Source organism: Chelonoidis abingdonii, chromosome 4 (genome assembly GCF_003597395.2).
Source record: "Chelonoidis abingdonii isolate Lonesome George chromosome 4, CheloAbing_2.0, whole genome shotgun sequence".
In the NCBI taxonomy this organism is placed as follows: domain Eukaryota; kingdom Metazoa; phylum Chordata; order Testudines; family Testudinidae; genus Chelonoidis; species Chelonoidis abingdonii.
In genome coordinates, this window is record NC_133772.1 from 84637636 (window position 1) to 84664886 (window position 27251).

The 27251-nt window shown below is 45.2% G+C and overlaps 1 protein-coding gene across 5 annotated transcripts in view; it reads left to right on the forward strand.

Moving 5' to 3' along the window:
- Positions 1–27251, forward strand: part of SMOC1 (SPARC related modular calcium binding 1) — a 173934-nt gene that overhangs the window by 133276 nt on the left and 13407 nt on the right. For all 5 annotated transcript variants that reach the window (XM_032774816.2, XM_075064604.1, XM_032774817.2 and 2 more), the window contains 3 exons: positions 18364–18556; positions 21433–21515; positions 26428–26533. In XM_032774816.2, coding sequence (XP_032630707.1) covers positions 18364–18556; positions 21433–21515; positions 26428–26533 — 382 coding nt within the window. The remainder of the gene's footprint in view (positions 1–18363; positions 18557–21432; positions 21516–26427; positions 26534–27251) is intronic.

The following is a 27251-nucleotide window of genomic DNA, read 5'->3' on the forward strand; positions in this document are numbered from 1 at the left end:
ATTCCTTCACATTCTTCAAATGCCTTGAGTTTGTATGTCCGCCATAATAATCATTTAGCCACGTGTTCAGTAGTGAACAGGGTTCAAGTAAATATCACTTTCACAGGATGTGAGTGTCATTCCAGGCTACATTGGCATTGGACATCCTGGAAACATAGCATTGTGGCCATATTCATCATGGTAAGAACATAGGAATTGCCATATCAGATCATGTAAGTGGTCCGTATAGTGGTGTCCTTTCTCTGGCTGGCCAATGTCAGATGCTTCAGATAAGGTGTTAGAATCTCCAATAACTTACTGACTTTCTTTTTAACTCCCATGAGTTGGTGATTATGATGTCCGATAAATAAAATATACAAGTGAAAGGATTGTGCTCAGGGATGAACTGCGAAGCTGGGAACTCAGATAAAAGCAATAGAAATTCAGTTAATGCTTTTCCCATTACAAACAAATCCCAAGCAAAACCACCTTCATTAGCATCTTTCCACCTTCTGACTTGGTAACAAATCTCCAGATGCAGTAGTCTGGCCTCAAATCTTGTCTGCTTCTGGACCTGTAACTGAGTAGTTGGAAGCAGAAAGTAGGTGGCTGTCCTCAGCTTCCTCATATACTACACATCATTATATGAAAATATATGTAGCACTTTATAGTAATCACTAGCTAATCCTCCCCCTACCCAAACCAAGTGAAGTAGGTATTACCTCACTTTTACAGAAGTGGAAACTTAGGTACAGAAAGTTGAGTGTGTGGCCAGAGGTAAAATAAAGAGTCAGTGGCTGGATTAGGATTTGGGACTGCTGTCTGGCTCCTAGCTCAAGACTTGGGCTACCAGACCCCACTGCCTCTCAGTTACATGCTCCAATATACATGCCAGTTCTGTCTCTCACACTACCACTGCAGCAAAATGTGGAGAATGGCTGTGATTTTAAAATATAGATGGGTGGCAGCAGTTCTTGCATTGTGCGCCCGCATCTCTTCTCCACCCCCCCAGCTTTATAACCCCTGAAGTGTTATGTGGATAGTGTTGCTGTTTATTACAAATTTGGTTCTGGGACAATTCCAGACAACTCCTCTTATTTTCAAGAAAATAAATCAAGAAATTGTTCTTCTGGGAGTGTTCCTCTCCACCAAGGCTGCTCCTTGCTGGGCCTTCTCCGAATCCATTCATGCTAATAAGTGACTTGATTTTGGTTAGAGAGGGATTCTAACCATGTAGCCAACCCATCCTGGCAACCTTTAAGAAAACCACAGGGTGATATAATGGGCTTATGCATGGAAAGATAAACAGCTCTAGGAAAACCAGCAGTAGTAGTCTCAAGTAAATACTCTGCAGTCACCAGGGTCTTGAACATGACGTTACTTGAAAGGAAGAATGAGTAATATGTTAAGGTTAGCTGCTGAAGACAGGTGTGTGTTTTGAATCTTGCTGTTTATTTCTAAATCCTGCTCCTTGGATGGGTGCCAGTTCCATGTGGGTTTTTCTTTGGGTGCCAGAGCAGAAGAGTCCCTCTGGGCATCCTTTACTACTGTTTTCTACTAATACAACTTTTTGCTTTTTGAAGCTCTTCCAACACAGAGCAAAGCTATAAATGAGCTGTGAAAAACAAGTGTACAGAAACTAGGATAGTATTGTTCATATGTTAGTTTTAAAAATTAATTTACCTTAAGGATCAGGCTCAGAGAATCTTGCGCAGAGGCATAAGAGCTAGAAGCAACGTGAAATCTGGGTGTCTGATGTGCAAGAGAGCAAAAGCAGTAGAGGCCTTGCAGGAGGATAGTGCGCCCCCATGGGCAACATGGAGATATTCCAAGTTGGTCTCCACAGATCTTCATGGTGAGGTGGAATGTGGCTGCATAATGCTGGAGGTTGGGTTGTTTTACGAAGTTCCGCTCCAAATGGCCAGAAAACTGCTTAATCCGGGAACAGGGAGCCATATCTGCTAGTCCTTGGGGTAAGGATTCAGTATCCTCAGTCCCACCCCTTGCACACACACTGTAGCCCTTTTCCTCTGGCTTTGTTTGTGCCCTTAGTTAGGCTGTGTGCACCCTGCTTGTTACAACAGAGGATATATCTACATGGCAGTGGAGAGGTGTAATTACTAGTTTGGGTAGACAAACATACACTAGTTATGTTCAAACTAGTGCAAAATAAAAAGGCAGAATGGCTACAGTGACATGGGTAGCAGCTTGGGCTAGCGACTCAAGTACGGCCCTGGGTATGTACCAAGCAGCTAGTTTGACACCACCAATGCCATGGCATTCACACTGCTATTTTTAGGTGCTAGCTAGCATGTGTAGGTCTACCCAAGCTGGGAATTACACCTCCCAGATGCTGCGTAAACATACCATATGAGCTAACAGCCTTCTTCACTTGTCCATCACCTTGTCACATGCCTTGCTTGAGGACACGGGATAGTGAGAATTCTCGGGAGTTAGATACAGATACACTCATGTACTGGCTTAACCAGGGTGATTCTTGCTCACTGTGGCAGGATGGCGAACTCTGTCCCTGTATGCAAACACAGGGCTCTTCTGTTGAGTCACCTGGACCACTGATACTATAGCTGTGCATTAAGAATTAGTATGATTACTGCTGAGCTGTAGTGGCAGGTGGATCCAATCAGGATATGAAAGGGGTGGGACAGAGGAGGCTCTGGAGGGAAATGCTAGGAACTATCAAGATTAGGGAGAAAGTTTTAGACTGAGGTTTGTTTTGTTTGGGTGTCTTTACCAATAAAACCAACCCTCAGGAATGTGGTAGGCCTGGACTCTAACTCAGGGTCTGTATGCTCTGTTAAGGACGGGGAGGCACTGAACCCATTCATATTTGTGGGCTGAACTAACTATCATTTGCAGTCAGAAGAAAATTCCTTTGTGTCCTGGTGGCTGGGCATTTGAAGGTTGCAGGGTGCCCCTCCTGGGAGTACATAGGCATATCCTCCACAGTTTTTGGTGGTATTGGTGAACTTCAGTAAAGGTGTTCAGGTTTTTGAGAAGCACAACAGAGACCTGTGGCTGGGGGCAGGGTGGGGAAGATATAACCTGGCTTTCTCCTTAGCTTTTTATTTTTAATCATTCCCCAGCCAACATCCTGCTCCCCACAGGACTCATGGAACTTCCCACCTTTCCCTATCCCACTGTCTTCTGAGTCCCGCTGCCTCTGTTGGGCCCAGTTTTTGCTGCCACCATGACTTTCGCTCCCACTCCTTTCAGCCAGACACGTTACCCTTTTCTGCCAGTCACAGTGAATTTACCACATCACCATACAGTGGATTATAGGGCATTGCAGACTTGTGCCTTCATAGTTTTTGGCTGATAGGTGGCACAAAGTCAATGAGCTGTCAGTGGGGAGGGAGGAGAGACAGCACATTCGAGCCCAGCGCAAGCATAGCTGGACCTCACATAAACAAGGGAGAGGGCAGCAGCCAGAGATGTAGACAATTTAACTAGGCAGAAAGCTAGTTTCAGTGAAACCAAAACAAAATTGGTTAGAACCAAGAGAATCTATGTAAGCATCGGAGACCTGCTCACTCTGCGCCCAGTCCTTTTTGTCTTACGTTTCCAAGCCTCTGTCTCCTCTTGGCATGTTTATGGGACTGTTCAAACATGACTGGTCCCTGTGGGTGTAAAAGGGAGGGAGAACGAAGCTCCACTCTCGCACCAGGAAAGGGCTCTGATTGATAGAAGGGAACAGACGGTCGGAAAGCTTGTAGCCATAGCTATTGTGCATCCATCAGATGTCTTTCCTGGCGGCAATCCCATGTCTTGGATTCATGCCTCCCTATGCAGTATTTCCCTGATATGTAGGAAGTGTTGAAGTACAACACTAAAGTCACCTTATCACCCTCTTACCCCTTGGGTGCCCTCCAAGTTTAGTTATTTGTCCTATTCTTTTTTTTTCTTCTATAACCATTTGGCCTTTGGTAGGTATCAAGCCAGCAACTGTCCTAAGCAGCCCCCACTGAGAAGAAACCTTCATTGGTATAAAAACTCACCACTGTCAAGTCACTCAGTTACAGACAGGATTGATTTAAATCACTTATTTTAATTGATTTAAATAATTGGTTTATTTATGTTTTTGCATATTTACTGTTTAGTTATTTTCCTAAAGAAATATTGATTTCTTTTCCCCCCCTGCCACTGGCTGGTTACTGTAAAAACATGTTGCTTTACAACTAAATACAGCCTTTATACTAAATGCAGTGCTTCTTGTTGTTAACCAGGAGGATACATTATATCGATATACTTATTTAATAATTATATAGCTAAACTCATATTTATTCATATTTTTAATTTTTACATTTTCATTACATTAGAAAATGGTGAATGAAGCATTTCTTATTCACTAGATTAATTTTCTACTCATAATTTGCATCAAGCTGCATTTGAATGGAAATTGGAATGTACAAAAACAGCATTTTCATTTTTTTTTGTTAGTTGAATAGACCACCCTTAAGTATGTATCCAGCACATTTATTTTGTTTTTTATCAAAACATGTTTTAAGAAGATAGGAATGGTCATACTGGGTCAGACCAATAATCCATCTAGACCAGTAACCTGTCTTCCAACCGTGGCCAGTGCCAGATACTTCAGAGGCATGAACAGAACAGGGCAATAATTGAGTGATCCACTCCCTGCTTCTGGCAATCAGAGGCTTAGGGATGCCCAGACCATAGAGTTGCATCCCTGCCCATCCTGGCTAATAGCACTGATGGGCCTATCCTCCAGGAACTTATCTAATTCTTTTTTGAACCAAATTGTACTTTGGGCCTTCATAACATCCCCTTGCAATGAGTTCCACAGGTTGATTGTGCACTGTGTGAAGAAGTACTTCCTCGTATTTATTTTAAACTTGCTGCTTATTAATTTCATTGTCTTGTGTTATGTGAAGGGGTAAATAACACTTCCTTCCTTACTTTCTCTACACCATTCATGATTTTATAGACCTCTGTCATATTCTAAGTTGCCTGTAAGCCTATTTAGCACTGCTCAGGAAACACAGCCGGGGGAGAGCTGCCCCTCCCCCAGCCCAAACTTAGCCCGGCCCCAACCTACTGCAACCAAGGCGGCCTGGCCCTGCCATGGCCAGAGCGCCCCTCTGCCAGCCCCAGCCTGGACATGCTGGGGCTGGGGAAGGGGTGCCTATCCTGCAGCCCCATCCCTGGAGCTGCAGCAGCAGGGAGAGGTGCCTCTCCTCACTCCCCCTAGTTTTCTCTCCCCACAGCAGCACCTGGGCTGAGTCCTCTCTCCCCACTGTAGCCCGGAGCACCCTCCTCCCCAGTTCCACCCCAGAGCCTGCACCCCCAGCCGAAACCCTTACACCCTGCACCCTAACCCTCTGCCTGAGCCCCCTCCCACATTCCGAACCCCTCAACCCCATCCCACTACATTAATTTTATGTGCAGCAATGTGGAGGTAATGTGTGACACGTCACCTCCATATTGGTGCACATAACAAAATTCATTCTGCACACGGGTGGGAAAAATTAAAGGGAAACTGATCATATCTCCTCCTGCCCCCCTCCCCGCATCTCTCCGCCAACTTGAACAGTCCCAGTATTTTAATCTCTTTTGTATTTAAAACTAACTGATTTATTAGACAAAGGAATTCTCTGTAGTTAGTCAACTGAACTGATAGTGCTGGTCACCAAGCCCTTCAAGATTTTAGAACTAGTAGATCTCATTCTCTCACACTTCTTTTTCTCCATGAATAAAAGCTAGGGAAAACAAACTCTCCTGCTTTTTCAACTCCAAACTGGTTTCTTAGATTTGAATGACCTAGTGATTGAACTAAACTAGATGAATAAATTTAAATGAAGAAAATATTGTCTCTGCACTTGCAGAAGAGGCTACTTTGGGGGCGGGGGAGCGGAGGAATGGGTTAGCACTTCAGCAAACTCTGGTTCCAGGTACTTAGCCAGTTACTTCCACCAGTTCAGTGGACTGACTTGTTTAAAACTTGGCAGCAAACATGCACAGCTTAATATTATTTTTTGTATTTAATTTAAATTATTTTAATAGATTATAGTACATCTAGGCCTAAGCATAGGTTGTCTATTTCAAATTTAATTTTAAATGGGTTTATTTTGTAAAAATAAACCTGTATTTAATTTAAATAAAATTAATTTAAGTAAATATTTTTTTTAAAAAATCCTTGATTTTATTTTTATCCAGACTGCTTTAATTTTCATGATGAATCAATGATATTTCCTGCTGAGTTCCTGCCTTGGAAGCCAGATAATCAGTTGTCCTAGTGATGATCCTTCACTAAGGGCTAATCTACACTGGCAACGCTAAAGCATTACTGCAGGGCTTTAAGGTGACTTGTGTTGTCGTGGCAAAGCGCTGGGAGAGAGCTCTCTGTGCTCTAAAAAACCCACCTCCATGAGGGGCGTAGCTACACTGGCGCTTTACAGCGCTAAAACTTGCTGCACTCGGGGGTGTTTTTTCACATCCCTGAGCAAGAAAGTTGCAGCACTGTAAATTGCCAGCGTATACAAGCCCTAATAGTGCATGTTTGTGTATGTGCATGTATATGCAGCTGCTCCTCTGGCTGTGCATACTCTCTCTCTCATTGCAGCTGCAGTCCGCTCATACATTCCTTTCTTGGCTGCTGCCAAAGGGATACAGACTCCATCATGGAGTCTCTTACCTAGATGCTATTTAAAGTTAGAATTGGAGTGATATATCACTAACAAGTGTGATCCTCCAGCGGACCTGAAGTGGCGGGGGAGGGGAGGGATACACTGGAAGAGTCTAGAGACAGGACCCTTCCTAGCCAGTCCGTGAGCAAACAGTCATAAATAATGTGCCATTGGGGAGCAGTTAATCTGCTCTATGAAAAGGTGCAAAGTATACAAGTGGGGAAAAATAACAATGTATAATAATCAGTTTGCAATCCTAGGTGCTAAACCATATGCAGCTAGGCAAATAAATGAAGCTCCCCCTTAGTGCCATGTGATAAATCATTCCCAAAGAATTCCGTCTCCTCTACCCCCTAAGAAAGAAAACAAATTACTCTAGGTAAAGTCATAACTGCTACCTCCACAGCTGCCTGTTAAGGAAAATGGCCTGGAGAAAGGGGAGGGGGATGGGCAGCAGAGAGGTACATGGAGTTGGAGCAAAGCTCTTTGCTAAACCCCCACAGATTTTCATTTAGGGTTTAAACAAGAGGGTCAAATTCTTCTCTTGAGGAGCTTCTGCTGAGGCTAGGGGATTAGGTCAGGGATCTTTCTGGACGATAGAGAGAAGGGGAGGCTGGAGAGAACTGAATTTGGTTTTGCAAAGGCTCTGGCCGATTGAAGGAGGTCTGTCAACCTGCAGGGAGAAGTCCCTTAGTAGTGATGTGCACGCACAGATATATGCCTATGGAGTGCTGCACATGCACTACAAACCTGCATGGCGCGCGCACACTAATCTGCCCCCCACGTTCAGGCATGTACATCCTGGCCTGTGCATAGACATGTGCGCACACAAGCACCCCTAGGTGCAGAAGGTGGCCATTGCAGTGGGCAGCCAAACCATATTTAATGCAAATTAGCCTCAATCAGTTAACAGTATCTTACATGACACCCTACGGCTATGTCCTGTATCGCCAGTACTGTTGGGGAAATGCTGTTCTTACACAGTGCAGCCAGCAGAGGGAGGTGACTTTCTTCAACAACAGTTCCTGCTGCTAACAAAAAGTGTGGGAGCAGGAGGAGTAGGGATGGGGGTTCTCCCAAGGGTACTAAAAAACTGGGGTGGAAACATATACAACTTCTCATTATAGTCAAGTAGAAGTCAGGGCCGGCTCCAGGCACCAGCGGAGGAAGCACATGCCTAGGGTGGCACATCCTAAGGGGTGGCATTCTGTCCGTTCTTGGGGTGGCACAGTCCAGGCGGCTTTCTTTTTTTTTTTTGCTTGGGGCAGCAAAAATGGTAGAGCCGGTCCTGGTAGGAGCTGTTGCGTATTCCTCAGTTGTGCAAAGGGAGCTGAGATCAAATAGTGAAAGCAATGGGAATGAAGAAACAGGTTCAGCTGTAGCCCAGAAGGCAATCGGGAGTTAACTAGGCCACAAGCTGTCACTTGGTGGCGAGGAATTTCATAGACAAAAGGGAGTGGAGTAATCTTCTGACTCCCTCCCAAAACAAGAACATCTAAGATCAATTGTTTCCATTTCCTGTCTGACCCATCTTCTGAGTGGAGCTGGCCTGAAGCATTGTTCATAGCTGGATTTGGATCCAAGTTTTCTCAGTTCAGAGGTGTTCAAATTAAGGGTTGTCATTGGCCATTGTGGAGATAATGCTTAGATACAACCACACTAGCTGCTAAATAAAAACCAGGCTGGCTGTGAAGCTCATTCCCAAACTTCTACAAAGCTTGGGAACTTTAGCAGCTCAGGGGTTTTGATTCAGGCCAACCACTGCCATTGGGGCTTTTAGGCTGTATAATTGGTGGGACTTCAGTGGTCTAGGATCTAACAGAGTGTCTCAATCTCTGTGTACCATGAACCACTAATCTAATCCAATCAAGTCAACAAGATGACACAGACAATTTCCGAAGCGTTCTAATGAGCTGTGATTTAATTAGGGTAATAGGTAACCTGTATGTAAATGGATTATGTGGCCAGGCAAAATAGGTGCTGTAATTTACCTTTTTGCCAAGATGATGCACGGCATGCATAAAAATAATGTGGTCATTTTCCTGCTGTCCTCTAGCTCCATAACTTGTCTGGCCACTGTTTTAGGAGGTTTGCAATGGCTGTGTGACTGCTTGCCTGGGTGCCTGGGGCAGCAGACGGGGGTTAAGCACTGTCTGGGAGGCAGGTGGGATAGGCTTATAGGAATAGGTGACTATCATCCAAGTAGAGCAGAATTTTGCTCCTGCAGGATTTAGGAGTACTGCATAGCAGGACCCTACCCCGGTTGTTCAGCAGCTAATTTTCACAAGAAGAGCACACTACTCCTTTGCAGTTTAAGAGGCCTGAGTAGCAGCTACCTCCTTCTGAAAGTCTACCCTGATCCCCAAAACAGTGCTTCACCCCTTCTGCTGATCCGTTTTCTGTCTAAGGGGCTATGCAGTATATTGAATAGTGTTAGAATTGGTTAACATTGCAATATAACTCAGTGCAGCTCTGCCATGTCAACAGGGGGCAGCGTGTGGGGGGGCAGGGAAGTGGCGGGGTTGCTGAATAATTTAGGTCTAACGTGCCACCTGCTGCAAGGCACTTTGAGCATAATAAATCAACAGATAAAATTCTGCAGTGTGCAGTATATACAGTAACTTTTTCCCATGTTGTCTGCTGAGAGATTAACAGTCAAAGCAAGGACAGTTGAATGTGTGCACTGGGGACAACTGCAGGGAATATTTCTTTCTACTTTAAAAAATAAAATAAACCCTGAATGTTCTTCCAGGCTGATGGTCCAAGATTGAGACAGGCTGCAGTGGTGGTGCTGCTGATGAGTAAGAGGTGGGGAGAGATTTATACTATACCCAGGGCCTATATTTGCTCAGCTGGTATAGTGCTTTTAGAGAGAACAGAAGGGGTTGTTTCTGCTTCTCCACCCACGTCCCTGCTTTGCAGAGTAGTGTCTAGTACCTGTTCACCATGCTGTTTAGCAGGACTGCCAGCCCTTGTGTGCCAGCACCCCCGGGTTATTTAAAATCCTTCTTTCCCTTTGAGGTAGAAGGGATGCAAACCTGCAGCAACTTGTGTTGAAACTGCTTCCTGGATGGAATTTTCTGTTTCTCTGGTCCATTGCTTCTGAGCGTCCTAGTTGGACAGAAAGGCACCTGTTCCTCCACAAGTTCAGTGCTCTATACACCACAATGGATTTGTTTCTCACTTACACTAAACCTCCTTAGCACTGCTCTGACAAGCACTGCTCTGACAAGCACTGCTCTGACAAGAGCCTTGAGTGAGTGTAAATTACATCACGTTACGCTTTAAGGCCTCTTGATTCTACCACAACAGTGTAAATGAGAATCAGGCTCAATGGATTAATCTCTTTGAGAGGAGCAAATGTTATTCCAATTTCACAGAGAGGGAAACTGAGGCACAGAGGCCCTTACTTGCTGAAGGCCAGTGGATCAATGGCAGAGCGAGAAACAGAAGTGGGGAATCTTCGCTCCAAATCTGTGATGTTTCTGCTGTTCAGCCCATCCACCAGCAGGTGCTGTACTCCCTTTTAGCTCCTTATCTTGTAGCAGAGCTTGAAGCGAGGTGACAATGGCATGGCAAGATATAATTTTTAATAAAAAAAAATGCTATTGCTAACTGCGCTGGCCCCATAGTTCAGCATTGTCGATAATGTGCTACCAGGCAAGAGATCAAATTTTTGTCCCTGTGTCCATAGGCTAGCCGTAAGCTGAGTGTCAAATATCAGCTCTGCAAAGTGATTCCATAGCTGGTCCTCCCGGTTCTGTTTGCATTTTAACCTGCAGGTTCAAGCTGGACTGCAGGCAGAACTCAGGGGAAACTGCTCATGAGGAAATCCTAGTGCCCAAGCCAGAGAGAAGATGGTGCATGTTGCTCTTACCACGCAGGCACATGTGTCTGGCTCTGGAGAAAAGCACCTTACAAGGCAGAGCAAAAACACTCCAGAAGAAGCAGTTCTGTAGTCATGAATCTGGGTAGCTAGTGCTATCCTTTGAATCAGCCTGTCTCAAATGATTTGCCTTTCAGATAACACATGGTGACCTGCACTATGTGACCAGTCTACTCCCATTCCTTGTGGCCTCTCATCTGTTTTAGTAGGAACTGATGGGTCTGATAATATGGCTGGCTGGCTGGCTAACTAGCACCAGAGCTACCATTACAGCTAATAATGCAGGACTTAATATTAGCACCTTCCATTCAAGGATCTCAAAGCAATTTAATTGATAGACTTAGCCTAAAAAAGTTATGTAAGCACTGGAGAAATTGAGGCATGGATATCTTCAGTGACTTACCTGCACACAGCAAGTCTGTGTCTGTGGCAGAACTAGGAATAAAACCCTGAATACCTCCTTCAGGTGATTATCCATATGCACATTTCATGAAGCTGGGAATAGAACCCTGAATTTTTTTCAGGCCTGTGCTTTAGCCACTGGGCCTCAGTGACTGCTTGCTTTCCAAAGCTCACCTGCTCCCTCTCGGGCAAGAGGGAGAAGCAGTTCTTGCTGAGATGATATGATTTAGCAAGATTTTGGGAAAGTCTTTGGAGGGTGTTTTAATTACTGACCATTAGTGAAACAGTATCTACCCCTCAAGGAGGAGTCTAGGCAGTAATGTATTCTTCTAGTGCTCCTTGGCATTTGCTCTTCTCTAGCACTGCCTTGCATCACCAAATTCCCCAGATCTTTAATAATCAGCTGGCTAATTAGGCAGTGGTTGAGTCCCTTACCTCATCAGTCCACTTCTGTTTCTGTGTGGAGATGGTAGAGGTATGGGTCAGACAGTGCATTTCTCAATGTGTGAGAGAGCAAGAGACCTTTTAGGAATGTGATGATGCATCTCTCAGAAGATCATTGCCAGGGAAAATTTGTTTAATAAAAAAACCAGAAGAGATGTCCAGTCCTCATGTCTCCTGCTATAGCTCATCGCTTCGGAAGATGCCAGTTTTTAAAATGCTCTAAAGAGTGTTAAGAGCAGTTGAGAGTGAAAAATAACAAGTAGTTAGCATTTTAGAGCTGAGCAACTACAGCTAAAATGGATATTTCTGCCACAAACTTTCCTCTAATACACTCTCTCTCTCTCATGCTCTTGCGTGCTTGCTGGCAGTGGGTAATGCAGTCTTGATTTGCTGACTCCCAGAGGTTTTGTTCCCTAGCAGCAGCAGTAGTTTGGCTGAGCTAGTGGGCTTTTTTTGCTGATGGCTGTCACAAATCACAGCAGAAAATAGGACAACATGATGATAATGTCTTTCTTTTTTAAATGGTTACAGTAGTATTGTTGATCCTGGGTAGCCTCTCACTCACCACACTCCCATCCACTCAGTAGATGCTCCTCTCTCACTAGATGTAGATCTATGCATGTTTTAAGGTTTTCTTCTTTTTTTCCCTTTTTGCCTATAACTCCTGCTAACTCAAGTAGGGAGTCATGCTTGTAGACACCCTGCACTTCACTGAGAAGACGAGCTTCTTTTTTGGGCTACAGATGAATTTTAGAGCTGGTGTCTGGCTTACAGCTTATTTGGCATTCCAGAGTTTCCACTGTCCTAGATCTAGACATGCGTCTGATGAAGTGAGTATTCACCTATGAAAGCTCCAATGCATCTGTTAGTCTATAAGGTGCCACAGGACTCTGTTGCTTTTTACAGATCCAGACTAACACGGCTACCCGTCTGATACTAGATCTAGATGACGTCATTGAAGGTTCACCAAATCTCCTGTATCTCTCACATTTTTGATCTGTTTGGACATCTTACCTTCACTGTCAGCGTAGGCTTGGTGGCTACAGCACACAGGGCTGGCGCTTCCATTTAGGCTGCCTAGGCAATCACCTAGGGCGCCAGGATTATTGGTGGGCGGCGTTTTGCCAGAGGGGGCAGCAGGCGGCTCCAGAGGAGCTACCACAGTCGAGCCTGCGGACGGTTGGCTGCTCGTGCGGCTCCAGTGGACCTCCCACAGCCACAACTGCGGCAGCTCCACCGGAGCCACGGGAGCAGCTGACCGTCCACAGCCATGACTGCGGCAGCTCCGACCAGCATGCGGGGTGGCGAAATTGCCGTGCGCCTAGGGCGCTAAAACCTCTAGCACCGGTCCTGACAGCACAGTCACAAGTGCTTTTCTCCAGTCTACTTCTAAATGTCTCATGCAACAGAGAGGCCACCATTTCCCTCAGTGGAACTGTTCCTTACTCTAACAGAACTGGTCATTGGGGAACTCCTCCATCCTACGTTCTCTAGTCCTGATCAGAGCAAGCTTAGCTGTATGGTTAAAGTGCAGGACTGGAACTCAGGAGATCTGAATTTTAACCTGGGCTTTGTCCCCAACAAACCACGGGCATATCACTTACACTCTCTGTGCCTCAGTTTCCTCTGCTATAAAATAGGAATAGTTCTGCTTGCTACTTCAGGGAGGTCTGAGGCTAATTTATTTAACATCTGTAAAGCTCTTTGAAATCCTTGGGTGGAAAGCGCTGTAGAAGTATAAATTATTGTTGTAATAATTTTCCATTACGCTGTGTTAAGGGTTTGGACCAGTCTAAACAATTCCTTTCCATTAGTGGTGTTAATGCTCTTATAATTGGTTGTCATAGCCCCTAGTCATTACCATTTGTGGAAGTTACACACATTTAGAACAGGATTTTCGGTACCCTCAGCTTCCATCTAATTCTGTCCCTGTTGAAGTCAACTGTAAAACTCCCATTGATATAAATAAGAATGGAGTTTGGACAATGCTGAGTGCTTCTGAAAATACCACAGTTCTCTCAATCTTTCCTCATAAATCAATCCACCTAACCCCTTAATCACTGTCACTTTCTGAATTCCACCTCTCTTGTAATAAAGTGCCTGTAAGTTAGCACAGGAGGTCAGATCATCAGTTGGTATAAACCAATGAAGTCAACTGAGCCATGCGAATTTACGCTAGCTAAGAAGCAGTCTCACAAGTGCTTAAGTCCCTTCCTGCTCTGTGACACGATGCATCCATCTATCTAACTCCAAATAACATTGACTTTTTTTTTGCTAACACATTGCACTGCACAAAGTTTGCTGTCCACAATCAGCCCTAATTCTCTATTACAATACTGCTTTTCAAGATATCCCTTCCTATAAAATGTTTCAGATTGTTTTCCCATCATATATTTATCTGAGTTAAATTTAATTTAATTTTTTTGAATGTACCCATTCTTATTTATCTGACCATCAGCCACTGTTGTGACTGCATGAGTGTCTAGATATGGCACTGAGTATTTTTTGTTTTATCTGTTTTTGCAGGTGTTGGTGACTCTTCACAATTTTGTATCACATGCAGATTTTGTTCACGGCTAATGAAAGTATTAAAGATGAAACCTGAGGACATATTTATTTAACAGATATAGCAAAAATGCCACCACCTGCTAGTAGATAAGTTCTGTTTCACAGCTGTGATATAATGGGGAGGTTACAGTACACAGGTGTGAGATCCTAGTGTTTTAAGTGTAAAGGGAAGAAAAAACTTGTAGGTTTCCTGTACACAAACTATTATCACTACATGCATTTAGATAAACATTCTACCCCAATAGGAAGCAGTTATCCTGCAGCTGTCCCATTCTCCTCTCCCACAACTAAACCAACATCAGCCCCTTGCAAATTGGTTAATTTGCCTCTGAAGTTGAGCCAGCTACTCTCACATCCCCATATCACAATTAAAAACTGTTTTTAAAATATACTTTGCAATTTAAATATTATATATCTCTTGTAATTTTCTAACAAATTGAAACTTCCAAAAATAATTTTACAGGAGGGCTCAGGTCAGCATGACCTTGTCACATATGATTTTTATAGAAACATTTTTTCCATATTAAAAATCTTGTGATGCCCTTCAAATGTATCCAACACAACAGAAGAAAACTGACTAAAACCTGGGTGAGCACCTAAACTTGTATATGTGCACATATCTATATAATATGCAATGGTATGTGAGAGTGAGTGATGTTTGGCCATGAACGGAGTTTTGCATGCCATCTTTATTCATGGATTGGTACAAACGATAAAAAGCCTCTGCCCATACGTTCTAGATGCTTTGCCAACTGTCACATGTTGCACATAGATTATAAGGTGCCAATGAGATGTTTTCCCAGAAAAACAATCTGCACAGTGAGGGCCTGATCCAGTTGCAGTGAAGTCACTGGGAATCTTCCCATTGGTTTCAGTGGTTGTTGGATCAGGCCCTAAGGCCTGGTCTACACTGGGGGAGGGGTCAATGTAAGATACGCAACTTCAGGTATGGGAATAGCATAGCTGATGTCAGCATATCTTATTTCGACTTACCTCCCATCTTCACAGTACGGGATCGACGGCCGCGGCTCTCCCGTCAACTCCACTTCCGCTGCTCACCCTGGTGGAGTTCCGGAGTCGACGGGAGCGCATTCGGGGATCGATATATCATGTCTTAGATCAATCACTACCCGTCGATCCAGGGATAGTCTGGATGTACCCTGAATGTTAATTCACTTCAAAAAATTACAACAATATTATTTGGCACAAGTGAAAGGTGCCAGAGTGACCCCTGGAGAAGGAAGTCATTCCAAAGAGTGACCCTGGGATCCTCCGTCCAGTGAGCAGCACCTCCGACTTGTCTCAGGGAAACTCCTAGAAGGCCTCTTCTACATTAGCAAACTTCATAGTCAGAATTCACTGTTAGTGATGCCATGATGAATGCTGAAGTATAGCTAGGATTCTGGTGTTTTCATCACAGTGTTTGTTTCTCAGGGACCAGCTTGCTGCCTTGCTCAACTGTGTCAGGGAGATCTCGGGGACCGGCGCTGGTCCACAGACTGGTCACTGAGAAACACTGCTCTAGAAGACATGGCAGTAAATTAATACCATAGTCCTGCCTACATCTCGGCTTTCGCCAACAGTGGAGAGTGATGGCTACACAACTTGCTAGTTTAAACAGCCTTGGGTGAGAGTCTCCATGGTCCGTTCAGTCCTTGGAAGTCTCAGTAGAAAGCCAACAGGGAGCCAATCAGTGCCAATTATGATGGTGTTTGTTGTGACATGGATGCCTATGTGCCATGAACTAAACAAAGGCTGCCAAATTCATTTCACTGGGTGGGTCTACAAAGCAAAACCAAAAAACACCCCACAAAAACCTTGTGGAAGCAAATCTCAGAGCCCAGGTCAACTGACTTGGTCTCACAGGGCTAAAAATAGCTGAGACACTGTTCAGGCTCACGTTGGAGCCCAGACTCTGAGGCCCTCCCATGTCACCAGGTTTCAGAGTCCAGGCTCCAGTCCAGGCCTAAACAGCTACGCTGCTATTTTTAGCCTCTCAGCATGAATCCAGGTTGGTGGACCAGGGCTCTGAGAGTTGCTGCTGTGAGGGTTTTTTTTTTTGCTGTGTAGATGTACCCATAACCCATTAAACACTCATCAGATGGTAATGATTATCAATCAACTCTGTTTTCTATTAGGAGTTCCCTGGGCCATCCATTCCCCCACATTTTTCTTGTTAGTATACTGGGCAAAGAGAAAATGTTTTTAAATGCCTCTGGTATAATGCAAGCATAGGTATGTGTATATGAATGTACATTTGTACACTGCATATACATGCACAGTGATGTATACTTACACAGTACTGTATATATGTCAACTAAGGCTATGGCTGATTAAAAGAAAAGGGATTAGTTTTATAACAAGTTGTTGTGCGGGGCCAAAAAAAGCATTGGCATTTATTTTATTTTTTTTCCAAAGGACACTTTTAGTGCCAGTTTTGCAGTACTCAAAGGACTCCAGAGAATTTGTGCGCTGAGGAAGCTTTGGGGATTTGGACAGAAAAATGTCTGGAATGCACTTCTCTTCAATGGAGTTTTTTCTTTTGGTTATTAAATAAAGTGAATTAATCAAAAATGAGGTGACCATAGGCATGAAATTCTGTCTGTCTTGTTTGCTTCATCGAACTAAATGAATTACCCTCTCACCCGACGTCCCAGGTATAAATTGCTGTCAGGCAGGGACCTTGAGTAAGCTGGCCCCTTGTGATGTCATTGATTTGTTAAGAAGCCCACAGGCCTCTTACTGAATGACTCCTCTGTCCACATACAGCTTAGGAACAGTCAGGGTTTTTTTAAGATGTGAAATCTGTCAGCAAAATGAAGTCAGCTTAAATATCAGCTGAGACTTGAGCCCTTTCAGTTGTGTTGATTTTATTCCCCCCCTTCCCCTACTCTTTACCAATCAAGTTTCTTTTTGGTTAAGTCAGACTTGCACATAATTAAAGCTCTTATATTAAACCTCATTTGTGTGGATTCATATGTGACAAAGTCTAAGTGTCTTTTGTTCACAGTCCTAAGGAGGGTCTGAAATGCTTGGGACGGAGGACATCTATGGTCTCATGGAACCTCTTTCATTGGCTGCTATGTTACAATTATAAATCATGGCCAGTTGGCCTTTGGTAACCAAAGCAATCTGTGCCCAAATAATTCCATTCAGAACTGCCAGACTAATTCTGTGGGTGGCACCCTCGGCCCCCAGAAAGAGCAGACAGTTGTGTAATGCAGTGTGTCCCAAATGACCATCAAAATGTCTGCAAGTTCAGGTTGAGACACTTCCTGTCAGGGTTCTGAGTTAGTTTCTTTACTGAAAACTTGAAGTGCCCTCTGGGCATGGGAAAGGATTTTAAGCAATATGGTTTATTAAAGTGTCCTGCAAAAGGGGGTATGGAAGAGGGGAGCATTTGTCTCCTTCACTTTTTATCATGATACATATTTTAAGAAAACCCAGAGAGTTTATTGGGGTGTTCTCTACTTTCCTTTTTTTTAAAAAAAAAAAACAACCTTAAGAATGTCAAGTCTTGTCTTCCACTTTTTTCTAGATTCCTTAGGTGACTAGAGAACTTGAAGCAACAATTTTCTCAGCCCTCAGGTCAAAGGCCAGATGGACGTGTCTGAGGTCTTCAACAAACATAATTTTTCTCTCAACTGTTTCAGTTAAATATTGTTAACATTATAGGTTTGTAAAGTGTGTCTTGTCCCCCTCTAGTGGCTGGACCATATAGAGGAGAGCTGTCTACTACATCTGCCAGCTAAATGAGTTTGACCTCTAACTCATGTGATAGAAGCCTGACCTTTGGAGCAGAAGGTTCCAGATTCCTGGATGACTCTAGGGGACATTTCTAAATCTTCTGTTCCCTAATGCATATCACCTGTTTTATCTGTTCCCTCATGGATGATGCTAACAAGGAGGCCCTCCTTCTGTATAGTAGAATGGAAAGGAACACGGCCCTTTCTCCGGTCTCCCAGGGTATACTGTGTGGGGAAAGGGAAGCCTAGGTGCCCTCTCTGTTCCCCAGGACATACTGGGGAGTAAGGAAGAAATAGCACGCTCTTTCCATGCCCCAGGGGTTGGCCCTCCTCTCTGTTCCCCCAGGGTATGCAGTAGATGCACTCTGTCTAGGACATACTGAAAGCAGAAGCGGCCTATCCATTTTGATGGCCAGAGTGGAAAATGTGTTCAGTGCACCCCTTCGTAAGTGGCTGGCTGTCATCATTAAGAGGAGGATTTCAGGTCCGGAATGTAACACTGATCCCTGTGCATGCTGGGAAACTTCTTTTGAATATTGGAATTTCCTAGGGAAGGAAGAGAGATCTAGCATTCTCAGGTCTGACTAGCATCCTGAACGCTGAGGTTTGAGAGTTGCCCCGAAGCCATGTTTTGTTGCAAAGGGTGATGTTTCTGTTTTTCCTTCTTTTCCAGAGAAAGTTCACTCATGTGACCAGGAGAGACAGAGTGCCTTGGAGGAGGCCAGGCAGAACCCCCGTGAGGGTATTGTCATCCCAGAGTGTGCTCCTGGCGGACTGTACAAACCAGTGCAATGTCATCAGTCCACAGGGTATTGCTGGTGCGTCCTGGTGGACACAGGGCGCCCCTTGCCTGGTACTTCTACCCGGTGAGAGCAACTTGCTTTGAACCTGATGGAGCATGAAATAACTATGAAAGAGAGAACACCAGTTCAGAGAAAACAAGGGAACCAAAGAACCCGGGAATTGCCATACCAGAGTTATGCAGTCTAGGTTCCTGTTTACAACAGTAGATAATGCTCCAATCAGCAACCAGTGCAACTGGGCCTGAGTTGGGTGCTTAAGCCTCCTTGACTACATGAGTGTTCATATTTTCTTAATATTTTCCCCTCTCTCTGGACCCAGTCCCTTCTACAGCCGAATAGACTAATTAGTGTCACATATTTCTGTTATGTGCACTGAACTTGTCAGGGCTTAACTATAGGGCAAGGTGAAAGGACAATTCCAACAGAACACACATGCAATTAAACTTAGAAGTACAGCGACACTATGAAGGATCTCCCTAGCTCTATCAGACACTGTGCTTTTCTAGTCTTTAACATTAGTTCAGCACGGGGAACACCTTTGGATTAGTGAATGAAGCATGGAGATGGAAATTGGGAAACCTTAGTTCTGTTCCTGGATGTGCCACTGACTAACTGTCAAGTCACTTCACCTCTCTCTGCTTCAATTTCTTCATTGGTAAAATGGGGTTAATGAGAGCTGAAAAGCTCTGGGAGACTTAGGGATGGAAAGTGCTATAGGAGTGCTAAGTTTTATTACTTTCAGGGTGAGGGGCAGAGGAAGAGGAAACACACCTACAGAATGTGTGTGTATGAATGCACACTTTTTTAATCCCACTAATAGGTACTGTACTTGAAGTGGAGACAGGGCCAGCACTTCCATTTAGGCGACCTAGACGGTCGCCTAGGGTGCCAGGATTTGGGAGGGCGGCATTTTGCCACCCGTGGTGGCAATTTGGCGGCAAGGGGTCCTTCCGCGCTCTGGGTCGTTGGCAGCAATTCTGGGGCAGGTCCTTCACTCGCTCCGGGACCCACTGCCAAAGTGCCCCAAAGACCGGGAGCGCGGAAGGACCCTCCCTGCCGCAGAATTGCTGCCAACGACCGGGAGCACGGAAGGACCCCCGCCTAGGGTGCCAAAAACTCTGGTGCCGCTCCTGAGTGGAGAAGAATGCATCTTTCGCTCCAGTTGTGTGCACTGGACTCAGTGAAGCAGAGAGGAAAGGACCTGTATTACAGCATATATAGTAGCACCCATCAAACTTAGGGATTTGTCAAGGCTTTCATTATCACTCACTGTTTTCACATGCTCTTAATATTCTGACAAATGCAGCCGTCTGGCTGAAATATGCCATGTTCACTCTAAGTTCTTTTTTTGCAGAATCCACTAACCTATGTGAGAGTTAATGTAAATGTGAAGTAAATAGCCACATCCCCTATAAACTATACTTGAAGACTCTTTTTTGCTCACATACAGCTCAAATACAGCTGAACTTTGCAACCTGAAATGCTCAGAATGGCTGATCCTCTCTGAGGACTGGCCAGGTTTTTATCTGCAAAGAAAAGAACACCACCAGTGAGTTCTAGACACTTGGAAACGTGGTTTTCCTGATTGATGGTAGCAGTGGCTTAGGTTGAGGTTAGGAGCACTGATACTAACTATCACACTAAGGGCTCAGTTGCATTGGATAGGCACGTGTCTGCATCATGGAGGAGCAGAGCCTCCACGGGAGGAAATGTGGGAGCCCTTTACTGTACAGGGGGAGCGTTACTGCTGCCCATCCTTCAGGGCGGTACAGCATGCTTCTCTTTTCTGCCCTGCCACAAAAGATGACCAATGCAGAGGAGGAACAGCCCTGTATCGTCCCAATACCTGCTCTCTTTGAGCTGGCTTGCAGACCAGGAGAGTTAGAAGAAAACAGTCCCTGTGTTTAGAGGCACACAAGCCGCAGGCCTGTTATCCCTGGACACTGACTGGGTGATACAACAGGAAAGAAAGTGTGTTGCATTATTCCCACTCTTGTGTATCCCCGTAGTGGCCAGGAATAGTCTGACCCCATGTTGTCATGGCTAGTACTGATCTAGAAAGCTCTTGGAGAACTGCATGTGCAGTCAGATTTCAATGCAGAAACCGATTCTTTATTGAAATCTTTATGTTCCTGTGCATCATAAAGTTCTCCAGGCAGGATCCTGGATGCCGCACAACTTGAAAGCTCCACAGAAACAAATTGTGGGGTTAGCAAGCTCTGATAAGTAGCCTCTGTGAGTTAGAACCTGGCTGTGTCAGCAGTAGTGCGTCTGTGGACACAGCTGCTGTAGAGAAGGGCAGAGAGAGGGGCACCCCTGAGGTAGCTCAATCCTGGACTATTCTGAGACTTTTTGAAGAGAAGGAACCGAACTTATACTGTTTGAACTGGCAGCTAGTATAGCTCCTGGAGATGCTCTTATTGGTCTGCTCTATTTAATAGACAGCTGCTGCATGTTGAAATGTGCACTCGGCAGGTGGTCATTTGAATCAAGGCAAGGCACAATGCATTGCCCTCCCCCTACCTCAAGCTTGCAGAATGCCTGGCTTGCTGTGTTTAAGCTCGCATCTAAAAGAAATGAGCTTGACCTCCTAGCCAGCTGAAGTTCAGAAGATTTTCTTGCCCATCTAGGCAACCACTGATAGTGAACAGTTCTTGAGGACCCCAAGGGTTGACTGCTTTCTGACAAGCAAAGAGAAGAGGCCTGGGATAGAAGGCAAAATTACCTTCATGCTGCCCTCTTCCTACAAGCATCACCCTGGTCATATGCAGGTTGAGTCTGAGCCAATTTATTTCTCACCTGGATTCCTGTTTTTTGTGTTTTCCTCTGCACTGAGCCGATGAAGCAAGACTGAAATGTTTGCCAACGTCTTAATGACAACGTAATGTGTCTGAAACTATGTCAAATAATTGAACCTCCTTCCCCTCTTCCTTTTCCAGCTATGAGACCCCGGTGTGTGAAAGTGACGCCAGATCAAAGAGCACAGAGATTGACGATCCATTCAAGGACCGAGAGCTTCCAGGTTAGAGTGGAGCAGACATCCATCTATCATTAATGCTGGTTACGTGACAGAAGGGGAAAGTCCATGCCTTGTTTAGGAGAATGGGGATTTACTATATGTATATGTTTTAGCATGGGTTTTCATGATGATTTTGTGTGTGTGTGTGTGTGTGTGTGTGTGTGTTTGTGTGTGTTATGGTCTCTTCACCTTTTGACGTCCATTTCAGGCAATGTACTAGAGGCACTACTGGTTTACAGAGGGTAGTTGACCAGACAGCAAGTGTGAAAAATCAGGACAGGAGTGGGGAATAATAGGAGCCTATATAAGAAAAAGACCCAAAAATCAGGACTGTCCCTATAAAATCGGGACATCTGGTCACCCTAACAGAGAGGGATGGAAAATCCTAAAATTTTCCTATGGACTGGCTGTCGCCTGCCTTCCCTCCCCTTCCTGTTGTATGTCTGCCATTTGAAAACAAAATACTGACACGGCAAAGCAATATCTCTGAAAGAAAAATGATATCTATCTCTTGCTCAATGAGACTGTGGGAACCAGCAGGTTCGAGCTTGAGAGAGGTCACCTTTGAACCTCTGTCTGGACAGGGCCACTTTTCTCTAATCAGTGACACTTTCACAGCTTCAGCACCTACCTCTGGCAGCCACCGCAGGTATCAGGTGACATAGCTGACAATGACTGGCTGACCAACCAATCCCTTGCTACTAATACAGACAAAGGACAGTAGTGTTCCTGGTGTATGCTGATGCTTTGACCAATGCTGACTGCTCAGTTAAGCTGGGCTGAATCCCTCCTGTCCAGTTCTTCCCTTATCCCTGCCTGCTACAGAGCTCAGCTTGGTCAGTAGCTGCGCCTGGCCAACCAATCTCAGAATCTCACCTCTTTCCTTACAACTCAGAATGGTCCCCTCCCTAGAGTAGAAGGTGAAAATTGCATGCACCTCCTGGGGGATTGTGTGCGTGTGGTGGTTCCCAACCATTTGAGGGCAGAGGATGAAAATGGCTTTCTCATCTGCTTTTGTGTGCTGTAGTTGCTGCCCTCTTCTCTGCCCTTTGGAGGGAGAGGGTAAAAATTGGTCCCTTCCCTTCATTTGTATGGAGCTTGGACATGGGGCAGAAACTGCAGGGTTGCCCCAACCTAGTGTGTGTGTATGCAAGAAAATAGCTGGGTGTATGGCTGTGCACATAAGAAAATACAGCTGTCTGCAAACCGAAGAATGGTGCAGAGACCGCAGGTGGCAGGGATGAGAGAGAGAAGGAGAAAGAAAAGCAAATAGAAGTAATGAGCTGAGAGGGAAACGTTCATAGACTAGGAGGAGGCAGAGAAAAACTGGGAAAGGGAGAAGGAGAAATTGAAATAACAATTAAGAAAGGAGAGAACAAAACATAGAGCACTAGGAGATAGATGCCAAAAGGAAATAAAAGAACAACTTGCTCGTTAACCTTGTTGGAGAACTAGAATAAAGAAATTAATGCTGGAAAACAAAAAGAGAGTTTAAGATTCAGTAAAAGGGAAAAGAAAAGAGAAAAGTGGAGTGACGGAAAAGCAAAGGCAGGATAAATGTAAGGGAGGCATAGTTGCTTTTTAAAATCAGTTTATCAGAAGTGTAATGCCTAAATACGTGCACACGCATTGGGCAGTATGCTGGAGTAAGGCTATGTCTACACTACAGACCTTACAGTGGCACAGCCCTACCGCTACAGCTGCACCTCTGTAAGGTCTCTCATGTAACTGTTCTATGCCAACGGGAAAGACCTTTCCCGTCTGCATAATTAAACCAACCCCAATGAGCGGCAGTAGCTGTGTCGGCAGGAGAGCATCCAGGGTCCAGTCTCCCATCATCCAGTATATCCCGGGTAATCAGGAAAAGGACCTTATCCCACCCTCTGCATTACAGAAAGAGGTCCTCCTCACCGGCACGTTTCAAGGGACACGCTGCATGGAAGTGGCATCTCAAGATGTCATGGGCTTGAAGAAGAATCTTTGCCTCATAAGTAACATGTCCTAGGGCCGGCTCTAGGTTTTTTGCCGCCCCAAGCAAAAAAATTGCTGCCCCAAGTTCTGAGAGTGCAACTGCCCAAGCAAAAAACAAACAAACAAACAAAAGAACAGGTGGCTGGAATGCCATCCACCAAAAAAAGTGTGGCCAGAATGCCGACCCTGGAATTGTGCCGCCCCAAGCATGTGCTTGCTTTGCTGGTGCCTAGAGCCAGTCCTGACAGGTTATAATGGTTCTGAAACATAGAACCTATTTTCAAGAATGTTTCCTCAATGAGGGAAGTGAATGAATCAGTTCTGCAATCTGTTAACGAAGGGGTGAGGTAGAGGATCTCTGCCCGAGATACTTAGTGGGGCTTAAGGAGAGAGTCCCTGCCTGGGCTTTTCATGGAGCATCAAGAAAAGGGGGCTTGGGGAGGGACGGATGGTCCCTGCCTAAGCCCCACCCTCAATTAATGTAGGTAGCCACTGGTAGTGCCCCCCATCCCTCAAACTCCCAGGTACAATTAATTCAGGCTGCTTGTCCTCCCTGTAGGATTTTGGCTGCTATCCACTCACTGTCTCCCGGGCACCCTGCTGTGTCCTCTCTCCCCACAGAGCTGACCTCCCAGCTGCTGTTACTCTGTCTCCTGCTCCTCTCACACTCTTCTAAGGAACAGAAAGAAGGTGCCCAGTTGCTCAGAGACCAATCTGATTTTCCCAAAAGGGAGGGAGAGAGGTTGGGAGGAGGGAGTGGAGCCTTCCGGCCTATAAAGAGCCCAGTAGCTCAGGGCCTGCTTCACTTCTTCCTCTCCATCCTTTTTGCTCCTCTGCTCCTTCCCTGGAACCTTCTCTCTGCTCCTTGGGGAAGGGGGCGGAGGTCTAGAGCTTCCAGAAAATATCATCTCATCTTCCTTTGCCCCAGCCCCCACAACTGCAACTACTGCTCCCTGTCCTTTGGGACACTGCTTGAGAATGCGGTGCAGCAGGACAGGTGGCAGAAACCACAGTAACAAGGAGGGGACTGCATAATGTGGGACAGATGCAGTGTGGTCTCAATGGCAGATTCTGCTAATGTGAATCCCCTGCAGCTTCCCCTTTCTTCCTCCCCAGATGTATTGGGCAGCTCCTTCAGCTAGATGCTTGGGTGTATTCTCTTGTACTACGGTTACTGTCATTGCTGCTCAGGAACCCCCCAGAGGGTTGCTGATCCCCGCTGCAAACTGTCTGAGAACTGCTGTGGTTCTTGTTCATTTGTGATTCCATTTATAGACTCATAGACTTTATTGCCAGAAGGGACCATCATGACCATCTAGTCTGACCTCCTGCACAGCGCAGGCCACAGAACCTCATCCACCCACTCCTATAATAGACCCATAACCTCTGGCTGAGTTACTGAAGTCCTCACATCCTGATTTAAAGACTTCAAGTTACAGAGAATCCACCATTTACACTAATTTAAACCTGCAAATGATCCATGTTCCAGACACCTGGGAAAAAATTCTCTGTAGTAACTCAGAGCCTTCCCCATCTAATGTCCCATCACCTGCCATTGGGGATATTTTGCTACAGACAGAGATCGGTTACGTGACATTGTAGGCAGTCTCACCATGCCATCCCATTTGATTCAGGCTGGAGATTTCTATCACGTGGTCAGGGTATTAACTCGGCTTAGGTATGATGAGCCATTAGTGATCCACACAGTCACATCAAAGGAGTGAGGGAAGGAGAGGAGACCTATAGGATGTTCTGTTACTTTCCTATTCCTGTTTGCTCCCTCTGCTGAGTAATACTCCCAAGCCAAACATGAGTGAGATCTTCCCAATTAGTCTTAATTGTCTGAGAGGGACGCCTTTATTGGAGGACTCAGTGAGGTTGTCCAAAGGGTCACCCCATTCTTTGAAACCTACATTACTGCAGCCACTACATTAATTGCCACCACATAAAAAATCCTGCAGATACCAAGGGGAAAGAAACTTACACACCTGCACTCGTGTGTACACGCACACATACTATGCTATACAAATCATGTCATAGCTGCTTCCACGAGAACCAGAAGAAAGAAGGAAGGAGAATTTGTCATTTGCTATCTGCAAGCAACTCTGCTAGTCCTAGCAGAGGGTGAGATGCTGAGACCCCTGGGAGATGACTTCTAGCAAATGTTTTTTCAACCTTCTCATTTCTGCAACAAAAAGCTCTTTTAAGTGAGTGGTCTACTCCTGCTGGCATAGCAGCTTACCCTTTACGTTGCTGACATTTTCTGGACTGCCTGCCAAATGAGTGCTTAGGGGCGGGTGAGTGTAATATACTTGATATGGGGAGATGCTAGTGACTGTTTTCCTTAGGTTGGGTATGGCAGAAAATTGAGCCTGCATTACTGCAAAGGAGGAATTTAGTTATAATAATTTGCAAGTCACTTTCAGCTGTCAAAGCGATTGTGGTTAGTTTCTAGATCTTTGTCATGGGTCGTGTGTGTGCCTGTATGGGAACACAGAAAATGTTGACAATGGTGCTCTGTGTTGGTGGGAGGCTGTCCTCCTGGCAGGGGTTACTGGGAGCATGCCAGGAATCAGCAGTGAACTCTGATTCTGCTTAGCAGGGGAAGCTCGTGGTCTGAGGCCATTACTAGACCCCAGAAGAGTCACCCAGTGAAGTGAGGCAGAAGGCAGAAAACTGGGGGTGCCAACCAGGAAAGAAGTGAACAGTAGTATTCATGCAAAACACAGTCAGATCTGGAGGTGGCTGGAATTAGCTGAGTACATGTGAGAGGCTAAATGCTGCTCAGGGATTCTTCTACCTTTGGTTAGAGACTTATTAAAGGTGCCATGTTGAACCTTACAGATACAGAGACTATGCTATCTCCCCATTGAAGGAGGTTGATTCAGGGTAGGATACTGACTTTCTGGGTTCTCAGGATACTCTTCTTCTTCATGTTTTGCAGGCTGCCCAGAAGGGAAGAAAGTAGAATTCATTACCAGCTTACTAGATGCTCTGACTACAGACATGGTACAGGCCATTAACTCAGCTGCACCTGCTGAAGGTGGGAGGTGAGTCTGGAGAGCATTCAAACGTGAATAAGACAGCTACAGATCTCTGGACGTGTGTCAAGTGAGGTGGGGGTTTCTTGCTCTGAACTCGAGATCATTCTAATTCTACTGGATACAGGAGAACTAATGCCACAGCGCCAAACTCTGTTCTGTCACTGTAACCCCGACCACCTGCCCTTGCAAAACTGTTCTACCATCAAGGTCAGCACATCCCATTTACAGTGATTAATGAGAGCTCAGTAGGAGGAAGTCACTTTGTCTTTCATCCTCTGGTGCATAAAGAGAGGCCTAATAAAATTCAGATCTGTTTATGGAGGCTCTGTGGACTAGTGGCTATAACGGGACTGAGAATCAGAATTCTTGTGTTGCCAACTCTTGCAATTTCAGCTGGGGCTAGAGGCCCTCTGGCCGTGATATGAGAAGCTCCAGCCCTCTTGCAAATTTCAGCCATACCTAGAGGCTCTGGAACAATTTTTATAATGGGGATTCTGAGATCCATTGAGCTAAACTGTAAACCTTGTATATGATGGAAACAACTTTAAGCTAGGGGGTTTGGCAGGACCCCTAGTTCCAGCACCTATGGGGAAAACCCCTCTGATTGACTGTCTTCCCCATGCCCTACTTCCTGGGGAAGAGCAACCAATCAGGCTTCTGTGGGAGGTAAGCAGAGTTCTCCCCCTTCTCTTTGGAGACATGAGGAATTCTTGGGTGAGGGAGG